Source organism: Lepidochelys kempii, chromosome 10 (assembly GCF_965140265.1).
Source record: "Lepidochelys kempii isolate rLepKem1 chromosome 10, rLepKem1.hap2, whole genome shotgun sequence".
Taxonomy (NCBI): Eukaryota; Metazoa; Chordata; order Testudines; family Cheloniidae; genus Lepidochelys; species Lepidochelys kempii.
This window is the reverse complement of record NC_133265.1, coordinates 35,776,163-35,796,239: the sequence shown is the minus strand read 5'-3', so window position 1 is coordinate 35,796,239 and position 20,077 is coordinate 35,776,163. Positions and strand designations below refer to the sequence as shown.

At 51.4% G+C, this 20,077-nt stretch overlaps 1 protein-coding gene across 1 annotated transcript in view; it reads right to left on the bottom strand.

The window, feature by feature from the left end:
* Positions 1-2,683: 2,683 nt before the first annotated feature.
* Positions 2,684-20,077, bottom strand: part of PRR35 (proline rich 35) — a 39,385-nt gene continuing 21,991 nt past the window's right edge. The window contains exons 2-3 of the mRNA XM_073361417.1: positions 8,615-10,319; positions 2,684-5,321 (exon numbers count right to left, since the gene is read on the bottom strand). Coding sequence (XP_073217518.1) covers positions 4,391-5,321; positions 8,615-10,233 — 2,550 coding nt within the window. The 5' untranslated portion in view covers positions 10,234-10,319 and the 3' untranslated portion in view covers positions 2,684-4,390. The remainder of the gene's footprint in view (positions 5,322-8,614; positions 10,320-20,077) is intronic.

Sequence of the window (20,077 nt, the reverse complement as noted above, 5' to 3'; positions counted from 1 at the left end):
AATTCCACTGGCACAGAGGTCCCCAAACTGTGGGGCACACACACTAAGGGGGTGCAGTGGGCTGGGATAGCCCCCATGGGGGGTGGAAATGGAGCACCACCCAGCCCCCAGCTCTGCTCCTGCCCCCAGCCTTGGCCCCTGGCCACAGCTCCATCCATAAGTGCCGGAACTAGGGGTGCTGCCGCAACCCCTGGCTTGAAATGGTTTCCATCACATACAGGGTTTACAGTTTGGTTCAATGGCTCTCAGCACACCCACTATAAAAATTGTTCCAGCACCCCTGGCTCCATCCCCAGATCCACCCCCAGTCGTGGACCCGGCCTTGGCCCCTTTACCGCAGACAGGGGGTAGAGGGGCATGACCCTCAAAAGTTTGGGGACCACTGCAACATCAGCTAGCAATGGTCAGTTGTTGATCTGTTGATCTGTAACAAACCAGTCACTAGGGGAGGGATATTCATTGCATATGTACTAAGTAGTACTGCTGTTATAAAACTGCAGCCACAGGAGCGGGAGGGGGCAAGAATGCAATTCCCATAGCAGCTGGCTCTGGAGACGCTAACAAAAGGACTGAGGAATTCCTTCATTTTTAAGGTAATTTTTAATACTTTTACATTCTTAAAACTGTGAACAATAAATAACATGTGACTAGTCTCCACCCCGCACCCGTTGCGTATGCCAGCCACTCCTCCATCAGCAACTGTCTTCTACAGAAATAAATAACCTACCATGTACAGATTGCTCCATCGGACGTGACTGTCAGTAGCCGACACACAGTCCAACAGTGCCTAAGGAGAGCCCTGGGGCATTCCCGTGGTGGTTGCGTTCCAGTAGGGGCTGGGGTGAGGAGCTGGGTGGCGAGGAGTTATTCATATTCAAGCAATATGTCAGCTACAGGAGAGAGGCTACAAAAGGCAGCATGGTCCAGTGGTCTGAACATGAGCCCTCCTGAGTTCTGATCCTAGCTCTGTCGCTGACTTGATGCTTGGGCAAGGCCTGGATGGCCCTGCTCCTGCCTCCCTTGAAATCGAGGGGGGCAGAGCCTCTGATAAAGATTCCCATTTAGGAATCTACAGAAGTTCCAGGACCATCCCTTTTCTCTGACTTCTCCCCTGCACCCCAGTTCAGCCATGTCCCAGCCAGGGCTCATGTAACTCTGGGAGCGCTGAAGTTGCCCAGAAGTAGAAGGGGGCTAGCATTAGCCTGGGGAGGGGATGACCTTGTTGGAATGTGGTAGCCTTGCCGGTGGGGAACTCAGCTGGCATGTGTCAAGGTGCCTCCCACTGCAATAGTGGGGCAGAAGACTGAGTGGCAAGTTTGTCAAGGACATTACAACATGCAAAAGTTGTATTGTGGCATGGAAAGAAACTAATCTGTGTAGGAGCCCCCACCTGGCTCCTGTGTCAAGTCTGAGGGCTCTGTGCTGCTATCATGACTTGGGCTGTAAGCATGTGCCAGCATGGTGTAGGTCAAGCTACGTTGCAACTGCCCTCTTAATATGGAGGGGCATTACCCACTGCCAGCTTAGCATGCTCTTAGAGGTGCTAGCCTTTAGCATCTGGACGTGCTTCATCTGCTGTCCTTCCTGCTAGGGTTGCTGTGCTGCTGGAGATGCTGCCCTTTCTGGCTGGGGCACGCTTCATTTACAGACACCCCTTCAGGACAGGTGCCTTCCAGTGAGCAAAGTCTGACAGCTCTGTAGACAACGAGAGTCCCTGTGGGCTCTAAACATCCTTAGGGCCTGGCATTCGCCTGCATCCCCCGAATAAAGTCCTTGTCCCTCCCCTTGTGTCATGGCCACTAGCCAGGCAGGACTGCATAGAAATGCACATTTTAGATCAAGTGGATGCACTACGTCCCTGCACTCAGCAGACAGCCATTGCCATAGGCTCAGTGTTATGCAATACTTCCAGCTGACAGTCCACCATGGTTCCTCAGATGCCCAGAAACTATATGGGGGCCTTACATCTCATGTGAAGGTCTTCCCTCTTCACCCAGGGGCAGCAAAGCTCTCCACATTCACTTCCCCTTTGCAGAGTACAAGCATTGTCTAAAGCAAGGGGTTGCTCTGTTCTGCGGCTGCGGCCCCTTCTTGTGGGGTGGTTCTACTCTTTGACCTGTTTCCCCCATCTTCTGCCCCGCAAGTCAAAAGATCCAGCCACCAGCTAGACTTAGTTATGGTTCTCTGGTCTAGACTGCTGGAACCGCTGCCTCTTTAGTGGATGGGATGATTGTAAAGATGGGAGAGGTAGAATGGGGCCCTATCTTTGGAAATCATTATGTGGGCAGCCAGGAGTGAAAGTAACTTAAAGGACTTACTGGTATGCCAGAGTCCTGAGCAGGGGGGTGGGGCCTCAACCAGAAGTGGGTGGGGCCTCAACCGGAAGAGGCAGGACCTTTAAATCCCCAGGCCCGTTAAATCGAGATTTAACGGGCCCAGGGCTCCAGCTGTTGTACTGGCAGCTGGGAGCCCCGGGCCCTTTAAATCACCACTGGAGCCCCAAGGTAGCGGTAGCTGCGGTGGTGGCCGGGAGCCCCAGGGCTCGGACAGGAATTTAAAGAGCCCGGGGCTCCTGGCCGCTGCTGCTACCCCAGGGCTCCGGCAGTGGGGCTCTGGTGGCGATTTAAAGGGCCCGGGGCTCCGCCCACTGCGGGGAGCCCTGGGCCCTTTAAATCGCTGGCCTGGGGAAGCTGCCCCCTGCCGGTACGGTTGGCTGTGTACCGGCTCTTGCTGGTACGCCTTACCGGACCGGACCGGCTTACTTTCACCTCTGTGGGCAGCACTGGTTTCAGTGGATGGACACTGCTCTTCAGAAGGCCAGGGGACCTCTGGGAAGCTGGGTTTTTCTGTCAAAAGCATGGGAGACATGGGGGCGGATATCCATGCTCCTGTACCGGAATGGATCTCTGCAGTGGGGTGATTTGAAGTCCCTGTGCCGAATCCATTCTCCCTTTGTTACCACTGATGAATGGGTAGTGGCAGAAGCAGACCAGGAAGCAGGAGACTCCAGCAATGAGCATCTCTGGAATCCTACAGTCCAATGAGGAAGATACACACAGGGAGAAGGTGAAGTTCCGGAGAGGTGGGGGTCTTACCCAGTATTGAAAGTCACAGGGGCTCTGCTGGCTTGTTGGGCAGACCACTGTTGCCCAGCTGCCTCGGCACTTCTGGAGAAGCCTCTTCCATGCGAGCAACGGACTGGAGATGAGAGAGCCTCCCAGAGGGTCAGCTCAGTGCAGCAGGGACCAGCCGGCCAGCTGGAATCTCTAGGAGGCCTTGAAAGCCGAAGTTTCTTTCAAATCATTATAGCAAAGGAGCCGCCTCACTGATAGGAGCGCCTCAGACTGCTCTGCTGCCCCCACCCTGCTGATTACATCACCGGGGTTTTCGGCCCTCTTATTATCTGGATTCATGTCCTTATAGATAGGGGTAATATTTAATAAACAAAAAGGAGCTCTGGGGAGTGGCTGCTTCTCCAGGAGATGGCATGCCAGGGACTGGATCTGGGGCTTTGCCTCTGAAATGACTTCATATCAGGGTACAGTGCAGGGACGGGTATTTAAATGTGAGACAAAGGAAAGGGCCAGGCCCTCTAAGAGTGGCCAAGCTCCTGGACAAGACCATGTCCCCACTGCTCACCAGATGTCTGAGTACGATGCAGCCTTCTAGCACTGTGGAGCAAGTTTCAAAGGGGAGAGGATGCCCCAACATTAAAGTCTCTCCTTCAGGATCAGTCTTATAGCTACAGCCACAGCTGCTCTCAGATTTATTATATGGAGCAAGTGAAACCATCCAGCATGCAGTGAGGTTAATCCGGGTATCAGCTCCCTATGGCTACCCCACAGCAGCTGTAAGCTCCCTGCCTCAGCTTTCTCAGATGAGATGGTCACAGTTCATTTCAGACTCAGCTCTTTGTTCTGTAGGGCTCAGCAGACGCCAGGCCTGTCTCAGATCATCTGTCTCGGGCTTTGCTGATTCACCGATGCTGATTTTTGGGGGTCCCCCAAGTCTCTACAATCAGCCACAAGAAAAGACCCCATCTGTGTGGCTGCGGAGGAGGAAGATTGCTGAGCCTCAGTTACACTGAAGCCCCTGCCCTTCCTCGCCCACTGCCTTGCATTCGAGTGGAAGGAGCTGCGGGCTCAGGACGTGGGCAGCAGCATGTGTAGAGCCCATGAGCGCTGTGCACAGCAGCTGGGAGAGGGATGAAGAGGGGATTGGTTTTTACACCTTATGGAACCTGTCATGGGTAGTTAGAGAGCAAAGCGCTATGTGGCCTCGCAGTCAGGCAGCAGCTAAGCCTTTGTCTGGTGGGAGCGGGCTGGGGTGGTTGAGAGTGAGAAGAGGTTATCAGCGAATGCGCAGAGCTCTGGGCAGGAGCCCAGCGGGATCATGGGTCTGCGTTTAAAGGGCTGTGGATACACCCAGTGTCTGTCTCACTGGGGAGGCCACAGGACAGGGAGTGCTGCATGGCTCGGCAGCTCAGTGGCCTTTCCTCAGTCCCCGGGATCTGAGAGCCTTGGGTGGCACTGGCTCTCCCGTCTGTGCAGAGCAGCACACTGGAGTCTGCTTCGCATTTGGTGGTGCGGCTGTAGTAGGGCTCCATGACGTGACGGAGCTCCAGGGGCACGCTGAGGGGCAGCAGCTCGGCTTTGATCACGGCACCCAGGTGGGCCTCGGAGGATGATGCCCGGAGGTTCTCTGACCGGCTCATCTTGATCAGCAGGTCAATGGTTTTGTTCTCAGCATCCAGAAGGCAATTTGGCATCCCATCCCCATCCCTGGCTTCGCTGGCTGCCAAGCACCTGCTTATGGCACCTTGCTCTTTGCACTGGAGCCTCTCATCTTCTAGTTTGGCCTTGCAGGGTTCTTTCTTGGCCTGGTGGCCCTTCTCAGAGCCCTCTGGGGACCTTTTCACCGAGAGGTCCAGAGGGCCTTCATGGGGCTTAGTGGCTTTCTCCAGTGCCTGGTGGATGTGATAGAGCTCCCTTCGGATTTTGACCAGCTGTTCCCTCAGCTGTTTCTGCCCAGGGGTGTCTTCCTTTGCCAAGTCAGAGAGTTTCTTCTCCACCTCCTGGTACTCCTCCAGGGTTTTTGACAGGTCCCCGATGAGCACAGTTGTGGCCTCTGGGTCTGTTGTGCTGATGGAAGTCCCATGTACTTTGTTCTGCTTACACAGGGGGTGATCAGAGGCCGTAATCACAGGGGACAGAACATCAGAGCCACTGGCCTTCTCCTGGTCTTCAAGCATGCAGGCATGAAATTCCATGTGCCAGTGGTCCAGGGACTTTGGGAGCTGGGTGGGGGTGGCTCTCAAACCACTGGAGAGAAAAGGAAAGGAGACAAAAACAGAAATAATAATTGGACAGGAGAGCCCATTTAAGTGATGCTGAATCTACCACTGACTCGCTGGTTGGCCTTGGGCACATCACTTAGGCCAGCATTTCCAAAAGCGCCAGCTAATTTTGTGTGCTTCCATCCTCCGGTGCCCAATCTCAGACACCTGGGGCCTGATTTTGAGTGGTGCTGAGCACCCACAACTCTAGTTGAAGCCAGTGGAAGCTTCACATGACTTCACTTTAGTGGGATGTCAACCATTCTATGAACTAAATGTCCATAACAGCTAATGGGTGGTGTCTAAGGCCTCTCAGATATTGGAAGGGACAGCTCCAGCAAACTAATTTCTGCAGCTGTGCTGCCAGACTTTGCGATGGAACTCTGCTAAGCTGGACACCTTGCCCCGGGGCCAGCCAGAGGCAGCCTCATCCCACATATACTTGGGTCAGATGGATGTGTGCCAATTAAAATGGCCCATCCTATGATGCAGACCTCTAGTAATTTCATGACCCAGTCACAGATCAGCATATGCCCTCTGCATACAGGTGGACTTGGGAGAAGACTGAGCAGGGAATGGGGAGAAAGACAAGAGGGCTAGAGAATAATCTGTTCCCAAGACATGAAAAATAACAATCCACAACACACGGAGAATATCCTATCCACAAGGTGTGCCCTCAAGGGGCAAGATAGGGGGCTTCTAACATTAACTGACTGGCATTTCAGAAAACGTCAGTGATTGCAGAGGCCTCAGGCAAGGGTGTACCCTAGTCTCTCCTGTTCTCTGCCTGTGATTTAGTCTCCTGAGGGCTGGAATACTTTGCTCTAATTCTGGTTGTTGGGTTTGGTGGTGTTTGGTGGTCTATGATATACAGGAGGATAGACTAGATGATCTGATGTTCCCTTCTGGCCTTAAACTCTATGACTGCTCCCAGGTGCCCTAGGAAACTGAGATTTCTTCCTCCTCACCAGCCTGGGTTGCCTGAATGGGCACAGAAGATGCTTGTCAGGATTGGGCACTGCTGCCTGCAGTGTAAAGGAACAAATGGAAACATGGATCACGTTTCCCACTTGCTCCTGCTATTGTTTTCCTCAGAATACTTACCAAACCTGTCTTGCCCTCATTACCATCTACCTGAGCATCACCCAATACTTGGTGAGTAATCCTCATAACACCCAGGGAGGCAGGGCAGGGCTGTAATCCCCACTGTATAGATGGGAAACGGAGGCACAGAGAGACTAAGGCCCAGACGCTCAAAGGTATTTAGGCTCCTAAATTCCACCTAAATACCTTTGAGGATCTAGGCCTTAGTGAGTTGGCCAAGGTCAGTTTTGGGTCATCTTCCTCTTGGGGAGCTATTCGTAATTAAAAGGATGCCTCCAGCAGGATGGAGGAAGATGGTGACCTAGCCTATGGAAATCCTTGTCATCCAGGGTTGGAGAGGCTGGGGCTCTAAATCCCCTGTATTTCTGATAGGCTTAAAACATGACCATGAGTTCACTGTTAGCCTGGCTTTGTTGATTGATCTGTAGTCTGATTCATGTCAGTGACTGGCTGGCATTGGCTGTGGGGCAGAGGTCTTTGTGAGGTGGTGTTTTAGTGAGAAAAACTGGGGTTTTGTTTGGTAGGAGGACACATACTAATACAGTAAAATCTGTTTTATCCAGCATGTTGGGGGAAAGAGGGGTGCCAGTAAGTGAAAAATGCCAGTTAACTAAGAGGGAGGGAGTTTGGGTGTGGGAGGATGTGCAGGGTGTGGACTCTGCAAGGGAGTTTGGGTGTGGGAGGGGGCTCAGGGCAGCGGGTTCGGGTGTGAGAGTGGGTGTGGGGTGCTGGATCTGGGGGACACTCACCTTGGGCAACCCGTCACGGCTGCGCCTAGGTGGACCCCCGCAGCTCCCATTGGCTGCAGTTCCAAGGCAATGGGAGCAGCGGAGCTAGATCTCAGGGCGGGGCAGGGGCAGCACGCTGAGCTGCCTGCCACGCATCTGCCTAGGAGCAGCCAGGACAGGTCACCACTTGCGGAGAGCTGCCCAAGGTGAGCAGCCACTGGATCCGGCACCCAGGACCCTCTCCCATGCCCCAACCCACTGCCCTGAGCCCCCTCCCACATCCAAACTCCCTCCCACAGCCCACGCCCCACACTCCTTTGTCGCCCCAACCCTCTGCCGGCCCCGCGCCAAACAGACTATAAACTGGAATTTCAATGAAGGTCAGAAATGCTGGTTTATAGTTCCGGTTGGTGAAGTGCCAGATAAAACACCTTTTACTGTGTTTAGCACTTATCTATTTAGCACCTTCCATGTTGCCAACTCTCATGATTCTATAGTGAGTTTTGCAATAGTTCTGCTACCCTTAAAGCATCCAGCTCCTGGAGCCACATGATTAGATGAGGATTTCAGCTTTCACTATAAAAAAAAAGTAAGTTTCTAGTTCTCTGGTAAAAGCTTGAAAATGGGACCCCTAAAGGCTCCAAAACCAGAAGGCAGGTAAAAAGAGTACAAATTGATTCTCTTTTAAAATCGCAGGGTTTTTAAAGCCAATCTCATGATATTGTTGGGCCTGACTTTTGAAAGCTTGGGGTCAGTCATGCTGCATTGTACCAATACTAGCCATTAGTTCCATTTTACAGATGGGGAAAGCAAGGCACCCAGGGGGCAAAGTGACTTGTCCAAAGCTACACACCAAGGGCCTGATTTTCTGCAGTGCATCCACAGCACCACTTGCTGGGATGGGAGCTCAGGTTTTCTTAGCACTTAGCTGAGTGGTCAGTCCACTACCGTACGCTGCTGTCTTTGTCATAACAAAGTGAGCCCCTGTTTTAATAAATCTGGAGCAAAAGGCTGAAGCCTTCATTCAGTGTTGACTGAGGTACTCAGGCAAAGTCCACAGGAATTTGCCTACATCAGGACTGAATAACAACTGAGCGAAAGCCTTAAGATTTGGCCCACTGTTAGGTTCTGCAGAGAGAGGAAGAACTACTTGAGTTCTAATATCCTAATGGCTGCTGAAGACTTCAAGTTCCAACAAGGACAAAGGGACTATAAGAGTTGGAGAAAACCCACTGATGCCACAGAAAGACTCCACTGGCAGGTGAGACTGCCATGTCCTGATGGTGATCTGCCTTTTTCGTGCAGGACTCAGTTTTAAGAGGCAAGTGATTAAAAAAATGATTGGGAAAGGACAAGGAGGGGATGACAGCAACCCTGCATAAGCCTTCCTTGATCGTTTGTGGAAAGTCTGGTGGAATATTAGATAAGGAGACTGATTGTATCCTACCTGGTTTGGTGGCCTAATTTTCCAGGCATCAGCATTTCAGATCCCATGGACTCAAGTCCTCCCCCAGTGAACTTCCTCTTCAAGGAGCTGGCTAAGCAGCCAGTGTTCTCCAAGCAGGCGACCACTGGTAACTCTGCCTTCCTGATGCTGTTGGGGAGAACGGCCCCATCTTTTATCCCCACAGGGTTCTGGTGGATGTCGGACACTGGCTTTTTGCGGAGGCTGTTGATACCCAAGGCTGAGTTGCTTTCCTTTTCTTGTGCCAGCCATTTCTCCTCTTCCTCCTCGACCAGCATGGCTTTATGGCTGAGGTCAGGAGATGGCTCCTCCCTGACACCTTTCGCCCAAGGAAGACTAGCCTTCAGCACCGGCACCTTCAGCAGCTCTGCCTTTGGTGGCTCATTCATGGTTTTGGCTTGGATAGGAGTGGGCATGGCAGACCCTGCTGGTGCCTGGGCCTCTGCTTTGCCTGCCATCGTCTTGCTTTCTGCTGAGCCAAAGGTGTGTTCAAAGAGCAGGGGGTAGTAGAATCGTGGGAGGAAGGCCGATCGCTCAGGGGTCTGCAGGGGCTGGAAGTGCCCAGCGTGTGGGTGCATCAGCTGGGCGGTGGAGGCCAGGAAGGGCAGCTGGGTCAGCTGTGGGTGTGGCGTGGTGCTATTGACCATGCTGGGACCGAGATAGGAGAAGAGGCCGGGGTTCAGCGGGTAGTTGATACCCAGCAATGAGAGGTTGAGGCCCTGAGGTTCATGGTAGTCGCTGTAGGCTGGAGGGGGATAGCAGGGGATGATGTTGCCTTCGGTACATGGTGAGGAGACTTCAGTGGTGCCCCTTCTTTGTCCATTGGCGACCAGCTTCCACTGCTCCATGAGGACCCCGCCACTCCCCAGGCATTTTTTTGGCCCCTTGCAATGCTTTGGCTTGGCTTCTATCTCTGGAGGAGCCATTTCCTTGCCCTTCGTCGCATGGTTCTTCAGGGAGAAAACATCCGTGATGATGAAGTCGGGCTCAGCCTCTTTGCAAGGCTTGTCCCTCTTGTTCTTGAACCTGAAGAGCAGGGAGTCTGGCTCGGCTGGGTCACCAAGGCAACCCATCTCCTTCACTTTCTCCTTCTTCTCTCCTGCATCCATCTCCCTCAGCAGCCCGGCAACATCTTCCTCCTCCTCCTCTTGGAACTGGCTGGCATCTGTGGTCATCCCTCCTGAAGGCACGGCTTCAGCCGCTGCCGCCACCTTGTCACCTTCACCATCCCCATCTGTGGCCTGCTTGGGATTAGCCATGCCTCTCGCCACAGCCGGGGATTCACAGGCCTCATGCTCGTGTCTCCTCCCGCGAAGCCGGGAAGCCTCCGTGGCCTGCAGGAGACGGAGCTCAGGGTGCAGCAAGTTCCCCTTCTTGTAGGGCCAGTCGGACTCGATGAGCAGAGAAAGTGAGTTCTTGCACAGGCTGTACTTCATGTGGTTATACAGGTGGGACTTCTCCATGCACGTGAAAGGGCATTGGAAGCACTTGTAGTTGTACGGCTTCCCCCATGGCCTTGGGATGTAATGGGGCTTCTTAGGCTTTCGTTCCTTGTGCTTGTAGACCGACGTCAGCTTGCAGCTCACTTCGTCCTTCGACATGGCTGCAGGGGTGGACGTGGTGTGGACAGCACCCAGCAGGGTTGATTCTGGATGTTAAAGGTCACGGCCCGGAACCGTTGCACATCCTGAAAGAGGACAACACAGCAAAAGTCAGAGGAAGAATAAAAGTGGGGGGAAGGATAGCTCAGGAGTTTGAGCATTAGCCTGCTAAACCCAGGGTTGTGAGTTCAATCCCTGAGGGGGCCATTTAGGGATCTGGGGCAAAAATTGGGGATTGGTCCTGCTTTGAGCAGGGGGTTGGACTAGATGACCTCCTGAGGTCCCTTCCAACCCTGATATTCTATTACTCTAATTTACAGCTGTGATCTGTCCAGATGAGACTATTCTGCTCTGGAGAGCTTTGGGTTATGTACAGCGTGTGTCAGGCCATTTCCATTCCCAGCCTCTGAGCTGCATTGCAGCAGGGACCAGTATGGTGGACTCCGGTGTGATTAAGGGACCAAGTAAAGCAGCCATATTGCCACGCTAGGCCTGCAAAAGATGCTGGCTCAAACTCATTTCTGGGGCAGCTCCATTGAAGACAACGGAGGATGGATTTGGCCTAGTTGCCTTAATGCTGCTTGCATGGACTCAGAGGTAAAATCAACATGAAAACTATTTTGTTGAGCTGAATATAGATTAGCAACACTTTGCTCCTTGCTGTAACACAATACACATTTGTGTGACAACACAATGGGACTTGTCAAGTTTCAGAATGGCAGAAATATATACACTGTAGTCATGAGTGCCTGAAGCCCTTGAAATTTTGGTTCAAAAATGTAAAGTGATCTCTCAAACACTATCCGCAAATAGCACATGTACCATTTGCATGTACAAAAGCACATCTGCACACATGTCATAACACAAGATATGGACCAATGGTCCATCTGGCCCAGTGTCCTGTCTCTGACAGTGGCCAGTGCCAGATGCTTCAGAGGGAATGAGCAGAACAAGACATTTTCGCGTGATCCATCCCCTGTCATCCAGTCCCAGCATTTGGCAGTTGGAGGTTTAAGGACACCCAGAGTATGGGGTTGCATCCCTGATCATCTTGGCTAATAGCTATTGATGGACCTATTTTCCATGAATTTATCTACAGTAATTCTTTTTTTAACCCAGTTATACTTTTGGCCTTCATGACATCCCATGCTAATGAGTTCCACAGGTTGACTGTGCGTTGTAAGAAGTGCTTCCTTTTGTTTGCTTTAAACCTGCTGTCTTAATTTCATGGGGTGACACCTCGTTCTTGTGTTACATGAAGGGGTCAGTAACACTTCCCTGTTCACTTTCTCCACATCACTCATGATTTATACACCTCTGTCAAGTCAGGGATTAGATGGGCAGTTACCTAACTGGCATGCACAATGCAGTTTGACATGCATAGAGACAATATTGCAGGGGCAAGTGTACAGGCCACTTCTGAAAATGGTGCCCTTTAAAGTCCAATTTACTGATTTCAATTTCAGACTTTCTTGAAACCCCAATGGAGAGTCACGCTCCTCTCTGCATTCCCCTGTCCCTGATTACTGTGGTATCTTTGTGCAAACCCCAGCTAGCTCTCCTGGTGGTTGTACTCTTGAGATTAAGCTTTAACTGACTTACAGACAAACCTATAGTCACCCTATCTTCCTCTTCAGTGAAATTCCAGGCCAGTGCGTTTGGCATCTTTTCAGCTCAGAAGCTGGGAGCATATGAGAAATAAAAGCATATAAAGAAATACAGTTTAGTGAAAGTCCTATTCCCTCCGCTCTGCAAACTCCAGTGCTAGTGTGGTCTCACGGTCAGCCTCTGAGCTGTCCGGCCTTCCCTATTGTTGGGGTTTTGTGCAGTATGCTTTTCTTCCATGCATACCAGAAAATAAAATCCTTAGAGCGACTCTGGGAAAAGTCCCTTTTTCAAATAGCAGCAAATCTATCTATCTTAGATACCTACCTGGTCTGACCTGAGCACCTCCCAGTCAATTACATAGCTATCCTCACAACACCCCTTGTGACTGTTAGCCCCTTTTATAGACAGGGAGCTAAGACACAGAGAGGCTGAGTGATGTGGTCTGCCTTTACTAATAGGGTTGCCAACTTTGGTTGGATGAATTCCTGGAGATTTCATCACATGACATAATCTTTAATTACAGATTAATCTTTAATTTCTGGAGGACAATCCTGGAGGTTTTGCAGCCCTAAGAGCTGGATTGAAGGCACCACCTCATCTCACAGAGGACACCAGTCATCAGCTGGTGGTAGCTTCCACTCCCTACTGACTCCGCCGGGATGCCACGTTGGAACCATGGCCTAATTTTGCAAGAGTGACTAGAGATTTTGTTCCTTAATGGGGGCTGACTTTCGGAATGCTGAGCACCCGCTCTCTGATGCCCAAAACGGTGGCCCTCCAAATCAGTAGTCACTTATGGAACCATAGGCCACAGGAGCCATAGTCTCCCTATCATAGAATCATAGCATCATAGAATATCAGGGTTGGAAGGGACCTCAGGAGATCATCTAATCCAACCCACTGCTCAAAGCAGGACCAATCCCCAACTAAATGTCTCATTGCCAGCCCCGGAACCATCCAGTCCCCTCTGGGAGTCAATGCAATATTTTGTCTTCCGTTAACAAAAGAAAACTCTTGCAGTGACTCTGGGGAAAGGGACTGTTCTTCTGCAACGTGAAGACAGAAAACAAGGACTCCGCATGAAACCGATCCACTTAATTTCTAGGCGTCCAATCCTGCCCTGGGACTTACACAAGAGGCTCCTACTGACATGAATGGGAGCTGTCCATGCAGATCCAAGGGCAGATTTGACCCCACGGTTGTGCAGAGGGAGGTAGAGCCCTCCCAGCAGGAGCAGCTGCCTTCCTACCCGCAGCCACAGCCTGTGGGATCTGACAGGCTCTTGGAGTCTGTTTGGCATTAACTTTGGGACACCTGCGTGCATGCTGCCAGCTCTGCAAATGTGAGCAAACTGCCCTGGGAAGGAGGAGGAGGAGGAGCAGGGGATCTTGGAAGCGGCTTCTCCAGGTTGCCACTGACACAGGCAGCCGGAGCCATTAGGAGAAGCAATCTGCTCAGCTCCTGTTGGCTGGAAATTCAGGAGCCCTCCAGGGGGAATGGGAAAAGGTTTTGCAGAAGGAAACCTGCTCCCTCCAAAGTGGCATTGTGACTCCCATGCAAACCTTCTCCCCTGGTCAGGATCTGTTTGCAGGATACCCCCACACCCACCATACCACTCAGGTCAAGCTGTTGCACCTAGGGCCTTCTATTAAGGAGCTTGAGAACAGTATTGGAAGCCTTGGGGACCTGCTTTACAGAGAGTACTGAGTGTGTGCCCTCTGAGAATCAGGCCCCTTTAAGGCCCATCAGGGGAACTGTATTTTCCAGATTTCTTTCCCTTGTTCCTCAGTGCCAAGGACATTTAAAGATGACTCCTTATGAATAATCATTAATATTAACAATTGCTGTTCACTAATGTAACACCTGTAAGGTGAAGTTTCAACACAGGAGGATGTTCCCCCCTCTGGGAAACGAGGGGCAGAGGTGATATACTGTATTAATAACAATCATACTCTGCTCCCAGCACCTTCCACAGTAGATCTCCAAGCACTTTACAAAGGAGAGTATCATTGCTCCATTATCAACATGAGGAAACTGAGGCAGAGAGAGCGGCAGTAACTCGTGCAAGGTGACACGGGGAGTCAGTAGCAAAGACGGGAATAGACTCCACTGAGGTGATTCATGCCTCCCCCTGCCGCTCTACACCGTCAGCCTGTGCCTTCTCTGTGGAGTGTTTGGAGATGCAGTGCTGAATCTGCCCACACTTTTTCTAGTGCCCTGCTTGAATCACTAGCCCACGCTAGCACCTCACAGGAAGGTGAGTCACACTGACTTCTCCTGGGACATGACAGTCATTTCTACAGCCACCAGTTGCGATGGCCCAGAGGACTGGTACTCCAAGGGGGAAATGAGCAATGGGAGCAGATGGACCCATAGCAAAGAAAGCTCCTGTTTTTGACAGTCTTAAGGCTCAAGCACAGACATCGCTGTCTGGAAAACCTGGCTCTGTTTCTGGCTCCGCCGCTGTCTCTCCTTGGGACTTTGGGCAAGTCCTTTCCCCCTTTTTATGCATCAACTTCTCCACCTGTTAAATGGGGATAATAATACTCTTGATCTAGTTCTCAGAGGAGCAGGAAGAGGCTAACTCAGGAGCACTTGTAAAGCATTTGACTGCCTCTGATAGAAAATGCTATGGAAGTGCAGCACTCCACATATCCTTGGTTGGAAGAAGAAGAATAGCCAAAGAATGAAGGAAGAGAAACTTAGACAATATAATAACAGTTCCAAGCTTTCTGGGAGGTGACAATAGTGCTTAACCTCTCAGTGAAAAGATACCCTTCTGCCCATACCCTGTCTTTGTAATTCCAAACATGCCGGACAGCTGAGGATAGTCACACTGTTATAAATAGCAATGGCTGAGGGGGTTAGAAATCTGGGTGAGGGAAGCACCATTCAAATTTCTTTGAACTATCCAGACCTCTTCAGTCTGGAGTGGAAGCCCTGCAAGGAGGCACAGTGAAGGCACCCTGGTTTGGCTTCCATCTTTGCTTACGCGTCGAATCATAGAAGCACAAGGCTGAACTGTGACTTTAGACCCACAAGAGGCAGGCAACCAGCTGCACCACTGCTGGAGCAGGTGAGGTGCTTCAGAAACTCCCTTCTGAATGACAGTTGTTCCCTGGCTTCCTCTTGGCTCCACCTGTGTGCAGAGTAATTTATGGCTGACCTACACCATCAGCTCAACTGTGCTGGCCAGCAAGTAGAAGGAGGTGGAGCCAAAGGTCTGCTCATTTTCTGCCCACTTCCGCTCACTCCCCCCCATCAGCTTATTCCTACCTGCCCAGACCCAGTAGTATAAAGGAGGGGTCAAGTGACTCTCTAGCCCAGTGGTTCTCAAACTTCATTGCACTGTGACTCCCTTCTGACAACAAAAATTACTACACAACCCCAGGATGGGGGACTGAAGCCTGAGCCTGCCCGAGCGCCACCACCCCAGGACGGGGGTCAAAGCCATAGCCAAAGGGCTTCATCGCTGGGCAGGGGGCCTATAACCTGAGACCTGCCACCCAGAGCTGAAGCCGAAGCCTGAGCCCTGGGTGGTGGGGCTCAGGCTTCGGCCCTGCGTGGTGGGGCTTGGTCTTGGTGTTCGTCCTCGGGTAGTGGGGCTTGGGCTTCAGCTTTGGCCCCAGGCCCCAGCCAGTTTAACGCCAGCCCTGGAGACCCCATTAAAACTGGTTCGCAACCCACTTTGGGATCCTGACCCATAGTTTGAGAACTGCTGTTCTAACCCATAGACATTAGAGACAGGAACGACCGCTTAGCTCATCTGGTCTGTCTCTCGGAGATTTATTCCTCTTAGAACTCACTGGGGATTTGTCCAGTCCAACGTTAAACTTCCCAAGTGATGCAGTTCCTACCGCCTCCTTTAGGAGCCTGTGTCACACCCAGCTTGGTTCCCAGATTAGACAGGTGCAATATAAGAACCTGAGCAGACTACAGCTCACTGCCTGGATACCCTGATAGCCTACGAAGGGGACAATACATTGTGATGAAAGATGCAATCATGACAAGTAAGGAGATGTCACACATAGAGTTCTGCTGCCCAGTCTCCGCACTCATTGACTGTTATAAAAACATATTCTCTTATGACCCAATCCTTCCAGGTGAGTGGAAGGACAAGCCCACTACAATCAATAGGGTGCTCACTACCTAGGCCCTGATTCAGGAAAGCCCTTAAGTTAACATAAAGCACATTTAATTGGCCACACAAAATGAGCCCTACAGTCAACTCAATGGCATTTCTCTGTCTGTCTATAACTTTTGAATGCTGCATCTAATCAATAACAACATTTTAGGGAAAAAGAAAAGGAGTACTTGTGGCACCTTAGAGACTAACCAATTTATTTGAGCATAAGCTTTCGTGAAAATTGGTTAGTCTCTAAGGTGCCACAAGTACTCCTTTTCTTTTTGCGAATACAGACTAACACGGCTGTTACTCTGAAACATTTTAGGGAATATTCTAGGTATCAAATTAACCCTATTAATTTTGGTGAAAATCAGAAAAGTGGAAAAGTCTGATTTCCACTAAATTCACCATTCAAATTGGTACTCAGGACAGAGGGGTGAGGCAGTGACCTCAGGGTTGGGTTTAGTGTTAGGTTTAGGGGGCCCCTCCATCCCCCCTCTTTGGCTGGGCCCCTCACCCTCCAACTCTCGTCAGAACCCTATCAATTGTGGTGAAAAGCTGAAACCCAGATTGACCATTTGATCACAGAATTGATGAGCAGTTGGCAGGGGACAACTGATGGACCCTTGCATAGGCAGAACTGAAGGGGGCTAGAACCGATTCATTGCTGGGTATGGGCAGATGTGGGGGTTAGAGAACTGCAGCAGGAGGCAAAACCACCTTCATAAATGTGGGAACATCACCAGCATTGTCACATGCACACGGGAGAGAGAAAACAATCAAAAGACTAAAACCACAACACAGCTATTTTTAAAAGCATGATTTCTAGGATCTTGACATATGCTTTTTGCACCTTTGGGGTTGGCAATCCTGAGAGTGGCCCCGGAGAGTGGGATGGGGGGCTCCCTCTGAGGAAGGAAATGCTGCAAGGAACACTGAATTTCCTCCTCTCCCACTGCTGCTGCCAGGGCTTCGATGGGGGCAAAAAAGCAGCCTGTATGTCTGCAAAAATCAATTTCAACTAACTGGAGGATCACATACTTTGTTGCTTAGGAAGGCCAAGCTGGGCACCCAGTAGGCAGCCCTCTCCCCCAACACAGCCAAGGCTGGACCCCTTGCCCCGCCACTATGATCAGAACCCTTTTGATCTGGGTGAAAATCATAAAACTGGAAAAGACCAATTTCCCCTACAATTAAGGGTTTTCTGGCTTTCTTCTTTTCAGCATAATCAATAGGTTTCTGACCAGAGTGGAAGGCCAAAGAGTTTTGCTGCTTGAGGACAGGCCCAGCCAGAGTGGGGATGATAGGTCTTGATTGAGGGGAGGCTGAGCTGGAGGGGGAAGCGAGGTGCCCAGCTGAGGGGCCTAACTAACCTTAAACCTCCCCCCTCCCCTTTTCAGTCACTATCTCAACCCCTACAACCAGCATGACTCTGCTGCCCTGCCAGACTAATGAGTTCCTCACTGCCTCACCCCTACATGCGGAGTGACACCCTCTCCTGCCTCATCTTCATTCCACCCAGTCCCCTAAGGCGCTTTGCCCAGCCAGTTCCAGATCCCAGCCAGCAGTTCCTGAGCCCTCTGATCTCTCCCTCTCCATGTGAGTTTCTCTCTCTCTCTCTCCCCCACCCCCATTTCTCTCTCTCTTCCCTCCAGCCCACATGGCAGGGCTGGGTTGGGAGACTGCCCAGGGCTGGAGCCGACCAGTCTTCCCTCTCCCCCACTCCCAGGAGGATTGTGCCAGATTCAGGAGTGAAGGAGGAAATCCCTGAAGTGTAGTGTGCCTCTCCTCTATTTATGCCGCATGTCCATGATGCTCAGGTTCCGGCTGGGACCTGTGGCCCCAGCCTCCCCCGGGTGGGGGACAGATTCCATGGGGAGCACATGGGTGGGGTATGGGTCCAGGTGCTCACTGGCTCCAGTAGCCTTGTGGTGCCCTGCCCATTTCCCCGCACCAATGAATGGGACGAGAACAGCTCCAGGAGGGAGTTTGGGTGCAGGAGGGGACTCAGGGCAGGGTGTTGGGGTGCAGGCTCCGGGAAGGAGTTAGGGTACAAAAGGGGATTCCAACCTGGGGCAGAGGGTTGGGGTCCAGGAGGGGGTTAAGGGTGTGGGCTCCAGCCAGCTGATGCTTATCTCAGGCGGCTCCCAGTCCATGGTGCAGCAGGGCTAAGGCAAGCTCCCTGCATGCCCTGGCTCTGCACGGCTCCCAGAAGCAGCCAGCATGTCCAGCTCCTAGGCAGAGGGATCAGGAGGTTCTGTACACTTCCCGCACCCGCAGGCACCGCCCCCACAGCTCCCATTGGCCAATGGAAGCTCCAGAGCTGGCACTCGGGGCAGGGGCAGCATGCGGAGCCCCCGTGGCTGCCCTTGCGCCTAGGAGCCAGACATGCCGGTCACTTCTGGGGGCTGTGCAGAGCCAGGACAGGCAGGGAGCCTGCCTTAGCCCGCTGCGCTGCTGACCGGACTTTTAGCGACCCGGTCAATGGTGCTGACTGGAGCCCCCGGGGTCCCTTTTCAACCAAGCATTCCAGTCAAAAACCAAACACCTGGCAACCCTAGTCCCCGCCTGCCCCACACTCACTGACTCCAGGCTCTGGGACTCTCCTGCAGGGCTGGGCCAAGAACACTGCCCTGCACATCATGGACACAAGTCATAAACGAGGGCAAGGGGGCAAACTGCGCTTTCGGGGTTTCCTGCTTCATTCCTGGGTCCAGCCCAATCCCCAGAAGTGGGGAGAGTGAAGACTGGTCAGCTCCAGGCCCAGCCCTGGGCAGTCTCCCAACCCAGCCCTGCCACATGGGCTGGGGGGCAGAAGAGAGGGGGAAAGAGAGAAAAAATGGTGGTGGTGGGGAGATATAAACAGACATTGTGGGGGCAGGGGGGAGAGATCAGAGGGCTCACGAGCTGCTGGCCAGGCTCTCAAAGTGTCTGGGCAAAGTGCCTTAGAGAGGGGACAGGGTTGAATGAGGATGAGGCAGGAGAGAGGCGTCACTCAGGATGTAGGGTGAGGCAGTGATGCCTTCATTAGTCTGGCAGAGGAGCAGAGTCATGCTGGTTGTAGGGGCTGCGATACTGACCTAAAGCAGGAATATGGTTAGTTGCATCCCTCAGCCAGGCACCTCGCACCCCACTCCAGCTCAGCCTCCCCTCAACCAAGACCAGAGTGGGCACTAGGCATAAGCTGACTAGGCAAATGCTTAGGGCCCCAAGCAGCTCACGTGGGCCCGCATTTGCTTTTTATTATACACTGTTTTAGTGTGTGTGTGTGTGTGGGGGGGTGTTCCAGGGGCCTGGATTTAGTACTTACCATTTTTTTTTCTAGTCATTTTCTTTGTTAGTAAAAGTATTACTCAGTATTACTCACAGTTTTGAACTGCATTTTAGGCCTGGTCTGTGCTAGAAACCCTGAGAGATATAGCAACATTTGTAGGTGGCTGAAGACATACAGAATCCATTTTGCAGGACAGTTAGTAGCTTTGATTTGGAGGAATAAAAATGTTAAATTATATTGGCAAGAGCCACAGTTTCCAAAGTCAAAATTGCCAATAGATTACAGAGAGAGATAAGGAGAGAGTTGCTTTCTGGATTTTGTATGTGCAAAGCCCCAAGGATTTTCATAATGGTATTCAAGCAGTCAGCTAATTTTGGCATCGGATTTGCACTTACAAATGTCTGGTCCTTGCACTTCCAGAATTGTAGGGAAAAATATTCCCAACTGACTGCATTGATTGTTATGGGGCTGTGATTCTAATATGATCTCAGGATTCTTGTGACTTGCTGAGATTTATATTGTCAGCAGAGAATGTTGATTATAATTGCATCTTTATAGGTTACAATTAGAAACCGGGGCCTTATTCTGCTCTCAGTAACACCTGTGTAGTATTGAGTATCCATATTGATTTAAATGGAGTTCCTCTGGAATGACACCCTTGTTCTTGAGATCACAATCAGGTCACGTGGATGAGTATGTGTGTATACGTATATATATGTGGCAAGATTCTGCCCTCAGTTACACCCATGAAGAATGATAGGTTTATCTATACACACACTTTGTATACATACTCCATATTGCTGGGATTTTCAAGCATAAGGAATTTTGGGCTCCCA